We start from the raw sequence: 10,322 nt of genomic DNA, 5'->3' as shown, positions 1-10,322 counted from the left end.
TTGTGAATTTCACCATTCTTGAAATAATTCATGATTGATTTTTAAAAAGCTAGAATTTTAGATAAATCCGTAATTCACCCCCTTTCTTTGGCTATTTTAGTCTTTCAATTTGTGTAAGAGTCTGGATCCTTTTTTGAGGTTTAATCTCTTAGGAGAAAAGATCATGTTATAAGAGGAACAATGTCTAACTAATGATCCCTTCTTTGAGGGAAATAATTATGTCTATTTGAATGTAAAAAAGCAAACTTTTTTTTAGTCTATTGATATTGAATTGCAAGATATTGTTGAGAGTGGATACATTAGACCCACTAAGTTACATTGGATGGAAATGATACTTTAAAACATATTAGTGAGTGAAATGCAAACAAAAAAAAGCCATTGCTATAATGCTAAGGCTATATAAATGCATTTTTTCTTTGCACTTAATCATGTTGAGTTCTCTATGATAAAGAATTTTAAAACAACTTGTGAAATTTGTAAGCTTTTAGAAGTGATCTATGACGTAACAAGTCAATTAAAAGACTATATATAAAGGAACAAATCTAATAAAAAACTATATTTCCGATAAGCTTTACTTCTAGAATATGAACTCTTTAAAATGGAGCCTAATGATAGCATTCGGGAAATGCACATATATTCATTACATTTGTTAGTAAACTAGTTAGCCTAGGAAAAAAAATCACAAATGAAAAAATGGTTGGTAAAATTTTGAGATCATTACCTAAAGCTTAATCGAAGGTAATGGCAGCTAAGAAAGCTAAAAATATCAAAACTCTTGAATTTGTTGAGTTCAATGGATCTTTAATTGCTCATGAGGGAAAAACTAAAAAGCTTTAGGTTGATGATAGTAATATAAAAATAAAAGTCTTTATCTCTAATATCGGCAAGTGATATTAAGAAAAAAAATAAATATAATGGTGAAGAAGATATTATTGAGATGGCTATAATGACTAGACAATTCATCAAAATTTTAAAGTATAAGAGATATGATGCAAATCAGAGTAACTTTAGAAGAGAAAAATGTGATAAGAGAGAATCATGTTAAATATGATGGCCAAAATATCAAAAAAATCAAAATTTAAAAGATAAAAAAAGACATTAAAGACATCTACTTAGAATGATGAAGATGTAATATAACCTCTTTCTTTGGATGATAGTAAAATTGAAGGAAATAGCCAACTTATGCTTAATGGCTAATATTTACATCACTAAAAAGAAAAAAAAGAGAGAGATGCTTGGTGCGCAATGACATCTTCAAGAGTCTGTTTGGAAGTGTGGTTGTGATTACTTTTAAAAGTATTTTTCACTAAAAAATATATCAAAATAATTTTTTTATTTTAAAAAAATTATTTTTGATATCAGCGCATCAAAATGATTTAAAAATAATAAAATAAATTTAAATTTTTTTAAAATTATTTTTAAAACATAAAAATAGATAATACTTAGAAAGGAGCATTGTACTGCAACAAACAGCATTGTATAGTTTTGCAGGGAAACAAATTTATTTAAAAAAGAGTGGTTAGGCCTCAACCTACCTAGCCTATGGTATGAGCGTCCTTCCACCGGCACCACTCTCGACGGGGAAATCCTTTCATTTTGAGCAAATTTCATTGGAACAACGGTGTTGCTGGCCTCCGTTGTCGTCTAACTACTTTGAGTGTCCAAATTGTCTTCCTCTCTTTCAATCAGACAAAAAAAAAACATAATCTGCCATTGCTAGCTAGTGGGCGAGTTTGACTCCAAAAAGTGAGTGAAGTTTTTACGGCATGCCATGGAAACGTTTTTCTCTAGCGAGCTAACACAAAAAAAGGCGTGCATTTTTGAGAGCCTAACTTGTTAGCTCGTGATAGAGTAGGCCTAGGGTTGTTTTCTAGCCTAACTCGCTTCATCTTGTTCATGCACCAAATTAATTTGAGCAAATGAAATCAGAGCACAATTAGCATCCATGTATTCTTTTCTTAACAAGTCTCGTATTAAAATCTTGATTTATATTACCACATGTGTTTATATATATTAAAAAAAAAAAACTAAAAGGGTGTTTACCAAGACATATTGCATTGTGAATGGTATTTTTTTATTTATTTTTTGTTCTTTAATTTTTTCAACATTGATTTTTTTTTTAATTTTATTATTCAACATTTATATAACTAGATATAACATAATTTATTTTGATTTATCATATAGTCTTAAAAAACATTTCTATTTTTATTTATTTTTTACTTTTCATTACTTTTTTATTTATATTTTTAATTAACACCTCTCTTATTTTAAAAAAAATTGTTTAGTTCATCTTTTTTAAATATTTTTTATTTTTTTTATTTTTATAATCTTTTAAAGAGATTATTGTAATTTATCTGTAATTTTCTTTTCTTTCATATTTTATAGAAAATAAATTGTATTTTCATGATGTATTTATAAAATAAAATCATTTGTTCTTGTTATGAAAAAATAAATTCTAAAAATAAATTAAAATGTATAAATTTTTAAAAATTTAGAGTTAAATATTTACATACCCATTTATCTTTTTCTTTTAGGAGAAAGATTAGCTTTTCATTTTAATTTTTAATAAGAACCAATAAATCTTTCTCATATCAATTTATATATATTTTTATTTTATTAAGTATAAAATATATATTAGGGTTTTTCAATTAAAAAGATCAAGATAATTCACACTAGCTTGGCCTATTGATCTTTATATTTTTTGACAATTTCATATTTTTATTTAAAATTTTATTTTTTTACATTTTAATTATTGAGATATGAGACTCATAAGCTTTCTCTCTCTCTCTCTCTCTTTATATATATATATATATATATATATATATATATATATAATTCAATTTGATTTTGGTGTTTTAGATTGATTATAGGCTTTTTGATGGTTTGAAATAGGTTTATTGAGGTATTTAGGATATTTTTTGAAGTGGGCTAAGATGAAAATAATTTTAAAATAAGATTTTTATGATCCAAAAACTCGAAACCTTGTTCATGCCTTTTTTTTAGATATCCTTTTATTTTTTTGACAAAAAATCTCTTTGAATCAATTTATTAAAACAATATTTAAGGGACTATCCAATTATGCTATTGTTCATAGAAAGACAAGATTTTTATGATGATATCACTGCAGTTGCTTTATGAAAAATTATGATTAAATTAATATACATATATTTTTTAAATAACTTGCTATTTAATATTTTATAAGAATAAAATATCTATTTTTAAATTTTTTATATAATCTTCTTAAATTTATTTTTGTTAAATTTTTTAGGTGTGTAATAATATTCAGTTCATATTTTCTTAATTTTTAATTGAAAATTACTTTCTTTCACGCTCATATTAAGTTTTTACTTAAAAAAATTACTTCTCTAAAAAAAAAAACATTTTTTTTTATCTCAATAAAAAAGAAGTGCATGGATAACTTAACTTTAAATTTCAAAAACAAATTTGAAGGTATATTTTGTGAGAAGTATTTTTTCAAGTAAGAACTGTGAAATAAGTTTTAATTAAAAATTAAAAAATTATGATTGTTTTTAGTGAGTGCGCGTCTGACTCGTTTGAGCTTATGGTTTTCCCATTAGGATGCAAAAAATGTACCGCTAGGCCCGGAAAGGTTTCTAAGTTCCTCAGTGGATTAATGAAGTTATGAAAGCTCCTATTCGACAAACCTTATTGTTTTTACACATATTTTTATTTTTATGAGTTGCGTATTTGATTATTTTGTTAGAAACATCGTAATCTATGATTTACGCTAAGCATGTTATTTTTTCTTAAAGAATTGAGTTGGGCAATCATCTGGTGACGTTTGCTAGAAAAGTAGTTATGAAATAATCTGGTGATCATTAGTACATTAATTTGGAGATAATATGTATTTGCTCACATGGGTTTGTATAATATATCATTCAGGCCAATTTCTGGAGATTAGTTTAGGTAAGGTTTTTGAAAATGTGGATTGTTGCGATTGGTTTTGTTTCTGTTTTCTTGAATCACTGGCGAGACCCATTTGTTTAATTAATGGCCATTATAGCAACACTTCACCTTTTTCGGTTTTTTGTTTTTTTTAGCAGTCTTAATTGAAAGATTTTGCAAGCAAAAGATATTCGAAGGGCTTGTTTTGTTAGGTAAAGCGTTTGGTTTGGAGAAAAGGTTTTCTTTCTTATCATCAACAGGAAAGAGAGAGTGTGTGTGCGGGTGGGGACATGTATATGATGGCTTTATTTCCATGGGCATTGTTGGTGGGAGAAGTGATTTGACGAACATCATGTGATCTTGCCTTTTGGGTTGCCTTCTCTTAAGATTCTATACATTCTTTACCTCCTCCTTCTCCCTCTGAAACAATGCAGCAGCAGCCTTGAGGTTAATAAATAGTAGTAATACGTGCTACTCAACCTTTGAGGAAGTTGGTATTGCTTGCTGTTGTTTTGTTTCCTTTAATCTGTCTTTATTGGGTTGCGCTGTTGGACCAGCCCTAGCTTTGACTAAATTACAAGAAACTGTGAGCTATCAGCTTCTGTCCCATTTGATTGTCTGTAAGAATAAATAAGTGGGGCATTAAAATCGGGGGCCCTTCTGCATTTGTGATGCTCAATCTCTCTCTGAATAATTGTAGCGTATAAGTTGAGCTTCAATTTTTTTTTATGGCTTCCAAGTTTTTACCAGAAGTTAGGAAGTGGGTGTCACTTGGTTTTGATTTTTCTTTTGTTTTGTGAAAAAATTTACATCAAGATGTGCTCATTTTCCCAAGAGTTTGGTGGGCATGTGATGGAGGTATGGATGGCATGTGGGTTTTCTGGAAAAAGTGGATTGAATTTGACCTCCTTTTATCTCCTCTCTTTGCGGGTGTTAAAGCTCTGATATGCATGGATGGCCTTTAAATTTTTATAAAAATGATTATCCTTTCACCTGCGTTTTCAAATTTCTCATTCTTGTTTAGTGTGTGTTCGATCAAATTATATGTTTCCGTGCAGATCTACCGCTAGCTTCTTCCAATAACAGCAAAAGATTCTGTGTGAAGCTTGAGGTATAGGACCTAATGGATCTTGGGCATGGCAAGTGTTGGGATACTTCGAAGGTATCTGCATTTGCATTTTGAGCTCAACGTTTGCGGCTCTTTACTTTCAATTGCATTTCCAAGTGGAATGCTGGAAATTTAATATGGCACAATGTCTTAGACTCAAATTCATTTTGGTCACCTGATATGCTCCTACCACTTCGCTTGATTCTTAAGAGTTTTGCTTGTGAAATTGCTTTGCAGAAGGATTCTTGGAAGACATTGTTGCTTTTGGCTTATCAGAGCCTTGGAGTAGTATATGGGGACTTGAGCACTTCCCCTCTCTATGTTTACAAGAGCACATTCGCAGAAGACATTCAACATTCAGATACCAATGAAGAGATTTTCGGTGTTCTATCTTTTGTTTTCTGGACCCTCACTCTGGTCCCCTTATTCAAGTATGTCTTTGTGGTCCTTCGAGCAGATGACAATGGAGAGGGTAAGTGTGTGAGCAATTATGCAATTTTTTGTATTACTCAATCATCAAGTTTATTTTTATTTTTTGTATCTGTTCCGATAGGTGGTACTTTTGCATTGTATTCATTGATATGCCGGCATGCAAAGGTTAGCCTTCTGCCCAATAGACAGGTTGCAGATGAATCACTCTCCACATACAAACTAGAGAACCCTCCAGAGAAGGACAGCTCAAGGGTTAAAATGTACCTTGAGAAGCACAAGGCCTTGCACACTGCATTGCTAATCTTGGTTCTTCTTGGCACTTGCATGGTAATTGGAGATGGGCTGCTCACTCCAGCAATTTCTGGTAAAATTCTTTCCTGTAACATTTAATTATTATTTTAGCATCGCTTCCATTCATATAATTGACCAGCATTTTATTCTAAAATCATTTCATTTGCAGTCTTCACAGCAGTGTCTGGTCTCGAGCTTTCCATGTCCAGTAACCATCATCAATGTAAGCTTCTTAGCTGAATTGAGTTGAAGCATTTAAATATTTTATGCAAAGTCATTTAATAGTAGATGATATTAAAACCTAGAAAAAGATTTCTGTTGCCAAACCAAATATCTGGAGAAAACGTCTGCTTCAATGGGAGCAGGTCATGTCTGCAAAAACAGCCTACTATTTCATGCTAGTCAAGTATCAGATAACTGAGTTTTCTGAACCATTTTTTACGTGATCATTCTGGAGTATAGAAAGAGAGGTTATGGTTTTATGAGAAAATGGGAGACTTTCAAGTGTTACCAAGGTGATGTAAATTATTCAGAGTAAGATGGTGTCTGTGTAGGGCAACTGAAAATGATAAAGAATGGGAGGGGGTCTCCTTTGGTCATTCTGGTCCATTTGGTGAATAAGTTGGCCTCATCTTGTGGTCTTGACTGATCGTCTCCCCAATTTCTTATCCCTTTATAGTCCTGTCACAACTTTGTTTTAGGCCATGTGGATAAGCAGCTACGCAAGTAAGAATGTGAAGTTGGTAAAGTACTAGTAATATGTTATGCTTTATTACTGCTTTTTTATTTTCGCTGAGTTGAAATGGGTGAATGGGAGTAAATCAAATTCCTGACATGAATTCAAAGTGATTAATGGCTATCAATATATGTTGCAATAGCAGAAAGGAAAATATCCGAAAATATAATAATGTATCACTGTCTGCACTGTTTTTACTACTAATATACATTATAAAGGTTATTAATTTAGACCAAAGAGATTATCATTTATATCCTATTTTATTGCTATTCTTGTCTCATATAGCACTCTTTATGCCATCCGTATTGCAGATGCAGTAGTTCCAATCACTTGCTTCATCTTGGTGTGCCTTTTTACACTTCAACACTATGGCACACATCGGGTGGGATTTCTCTTTGCACCAGTTGTCTTGGCATGGCTGCTATGCATCAGTGCCCTTGGTCTGTATAATATAATCCACTGGAATCCACATGTCTATCAAGCTCTTTCACCATATTACATGTTCAAGTTCATGAAGAAAACAAAGAAAGGCGGGTGGATGTCTTTGGGTGGAATATTGCTGTGCATAACAGGTTCTTGTTTACCTTTTCCCTTCCTGCATGTTTCACTGGAAACCAAGTTTTAAGCTCACCCTGTTCCTTGTTTGCTATATATTGCTAAACCAATAGCAGAATATCTTATAATTTGCTTTCCATTATATTCTTTCCATGATATAAATTGGATGGATCATATTCTACGAACGAACCTCTGAATGATTCAATCTTTTCATAATTCAGCTACGAAGTACCAATGTTCTGTGTGACTCTGTATGCAGGCTCCGAGGCAATGTTTGCTGATCTTGGCCACTTCTCGTATACTGCAATTCAGGTAAATCTGACACTTATATAGTCTTTCAGAATCTTTTCTTGTCAAAGAAAGTCGGTTCTGAATGCCTGATAAAATATCCTACTCTTTGACCCATTTCAGATTGCATTCACCTTTCTGGTTTATCCAGCACTTATATTGGCATATATGGGGCAAGCTGCTTATTTGTCACAGCATCATGACAACACAAACCATATTGGCTTTTATATCTCGGTCCCAGGTACGTCTTCAATAGTCATTTCTAAGGAAATTGCATATGCATGTAATTGATAGAAAGCTGGCTGAAGGATGGATTATAATTTTGTTAGCAGAATTACTAAGATATGCAAGCTAATTCAGATTGAAATGAATTACGAGGTCCCTGTACTTGGAAAGAAAGAAAAAAGTCAGGAAAATAAAATGCAAAATCTCCATATCAATTCCTCTATCAATTTGTGCTTATACTTAACTAATATATATATATTTGACAATGAGAATACATCATGACAATTTTCTGGAATAGGGAAGTTAAGGATACCTGTCCTCATAATAGCTATTCTTGCTTCTGTTGTGGGAAGCCAAGCGATAATCAGTGGAACATTCTCTATCATAAACCAGAGCCAGTCGCTTGGCTGTTTCCCAAGAGTGAAGGTTGTTCACACTTCTGACAAGATACACGGCCAGATTTATATCCCTGAGATCAATTGGATGCTCATGATCCTCTGCATTGCTGTGACAATTGGATTTAGAGACACGAAGCACATGGGAAATGCATCAGGTAAGTTGCACCTCCCTTCATAATTTTCTAACCTGCCATTTAATTATAGGGAAGTTGAAGTTGCACCATTTAATTTTCTAACCCCAACACATGCACTTGTTAGATCGGAAATTGAAGTTCATATCTGTTGATACTTGATAAGGAACACTACTTCATTCCATCAATCTAATTTCTGCATTGGCCTTGTTATATTGTAGTATTATTGAAGTTCAACATTAAAATTTGGTCAGTAATGAGGGATTCATTGAACTTGAACTTTTTCACTCGTTCTTACCTGTTGCAGGGTTAGCAGTGATGACAGTGATGCTAGTGACCACATGCCTTACTTCCCTTGTTATCATCCTTTGTTGGCACAAACCCCCTATTCTAGCATTATCCTTTCTACTTTTCTTCGGCTCCATTGAATTGCTTTACTTCTCAGCTTCACTAACCAAATTCACCGAGGGTGCATGGCTCCCCATCCTTCTAGCCCTCTTTTTGATGACCATCATGTTTGTTTGGCATTATGCCACCGTTAAGAAATATGAATTTGACATCCACAACAAGTTATCACTAGAATGGCTTTTAGCCTTGGGTCCAAGCTTGGGGATTGCTAGAGTCCCTGGCATTGGCTTAGTTTTCACTGATCTCACCTCTGGCATCCCTGCTAACTTCTCGCGCTTTGTCACCAACCTCCCTGCCTTCCATCGTGTCCTTGTCTTTGTGTGTGTAAAATCAGTGCCTGTGCCTTTTGTGCCCCCTGCGGAGAGGTATCTTGTTGGGCGTGTGGGTCCTCCAAGTCATCGGTCTTACAGGTGCATTGTCCGTTACGGATATCGTGATGTGCACCAGGATGTTGATTCTTTTGAATCAGAGCTCATTGCTCGACTGGCTGATTTCATCAACTATGATTGGCATCGAACTCATGGGACTAACTCATTTCCTGAGGACGATGCATCTCAATCCAATGAATCATCAAATGAGTATAGGTTGGCAGTGATTGGAACTGTCTCTTTCTCAGGCATACCAGCTTATGAGATTGAGGAGAGTGTGCAGCTAGCAAGTATATCTGGTGGTTTCCCTACAGTAGAAAGCGTGACAGATGTTATTGAAATGGAACCGGTTGGGGTAGTAGAAAGAAGAGTGAGGTTTGCTATTGATGATGAGTCCGGAACCCACTCACCATCTGATATGGATTTACAGTTACAAGAAGAGCTAGAAGATTTGTTATCAGCCCAACAAGCTGGTACTGCATTTATACTTGGGCACTCGCATGTTAAAGCAAAGCAAGGATCATCACTTCTGAAGAGACTGGCTCTTAATTTCGGGTACAATTTTCTCCGGCGGAACTGCCGAGGGCCAGATGTGGCACTCAAGGTTCCGCCAGTGTCTCTTCTAGAGGTCGGCATGGTTTATGTTATGTAAGATTCCAGTGTAAGTAATTTTTATCTGCTTGTTTTTATATAAAGGTAAACTGAAGAGTAGAGTGAGGAAAGTGTGTGATGTGCATGTAGACTAACAGGTAACTCTTTCTCAGAGTGATGCGTCACTAACCATCAAATGCATTATGATATAAAAAAAAAATGAAATTACTTAGAGCCCGATTGATTTAGAGTTTCAACAGTGTTTTTTGAAGGAAAAAAAATGATTTAGAGCAAACATGGGAGGGACAATCCACAGCTTACAAGAAATTTCCCAGTGGTTATGGTGACTGGTTTCTAATTCCTTGCAGTATGGTGCTCTAAGAAGATAAAATGGAGGGACATACTTTGATGGTATGCTTATTTTCATTTCGGACTTAATATATTTTCCTATCATATTGTGCCCTTGTCTTCAAGGAGAATTAACAAATTGAGTTAAAGAATGGAAGAAGAGCATAGTTTTGCCACCACTTCTTGGTTCACCGTTTTTCCATGCTTTGTTCAAAACAATATCTTGCCAGCAACCCATTATTTTCCCATTTTCATCAAATTTAATGCATGAAGTGACAGATTTATTTGTTACACATATTCAGTTTATATTTTATATTTTGAAAGTATAGAAATTCACTTTAAAATTATCAAGTGACAGATTTATTTATATGTTTTATCTATAATTTTTCAATTATAGACTCTTTTATTTTAACCATTTTTATCTTTTCAATCGAGATAATAACCGAATGTTAATACCAATTTACAACTCACTCGAGCAGATTATCAGCAAACAGCAATGGAAACTACCCTTGCTCCTTTTTTCTGCACATAATGAAT

At 33.4% G+C, this 10,322-nt stretch overlaps 1 protein-coding gene across 5 annotated transcripts; it reads left to right on the top strand.

The window, feature by feature from the left end:
• Positions 1–4,259: 4,259 nt before the first annotated feature.
• Positions 4,260–9,671, top strand: LOC118040565 (potassium transporter 2). 5 transcript variants are annotated; one of them, XM_035047529.2, is made up of 10 exons: positions 4,260–4,492; positions 4,965–5,068; positions 5,252–5,486; positions 5,568–5,810; positions 5,907–5,960; positions 6,785–7,045; positions 7,288–7,340; positions 7,440–7,557; positions 7,840–8,094; positions 8,378–9,671. In XM_035047529.2, exons 2-10 carry the CDS (start codon positions 5,030–5,032, stop codon positions 9,496–9,498), a joined length of 2,379 nt encoding a protein of 792 aa, XP_034903420.1. In that variant the 5' UTR covers positions 4,260–4,492; positions 4,965–5,029; the 3' UTR covers positions 9,499–9,671. The 5 variants fall into 5 exon arrangements, with proteins under 5 accessions (XP_034903420.1, XP_034903418.1, XP_034903419.1 ...); XM_035047527.2 differs by having other exon boundaries at positions 4,260–4,764; XM_035047530.2 differs by having other exon boundaries at positions 4,263–4,400.
• Positions 9,672–10,322: the final 651 nt, after the last annotated feature.

Source organism: Populus alba, chromosome 13 (genome assembly GCF_005239225.2).
Source record: "Populus alba chromosome 13, ASM523922v2, whole genome shotgun sequence".
Taxonomy (NCBI): Eukaryota; Viridiplantae; Streptophyta; class Magnoliopsida; order Malpighiales; family Salicaceae; genus Populus; species Populus alba.
This window is presented reverse-complemented; position numbering and strand designations above follow the sequence as displayed.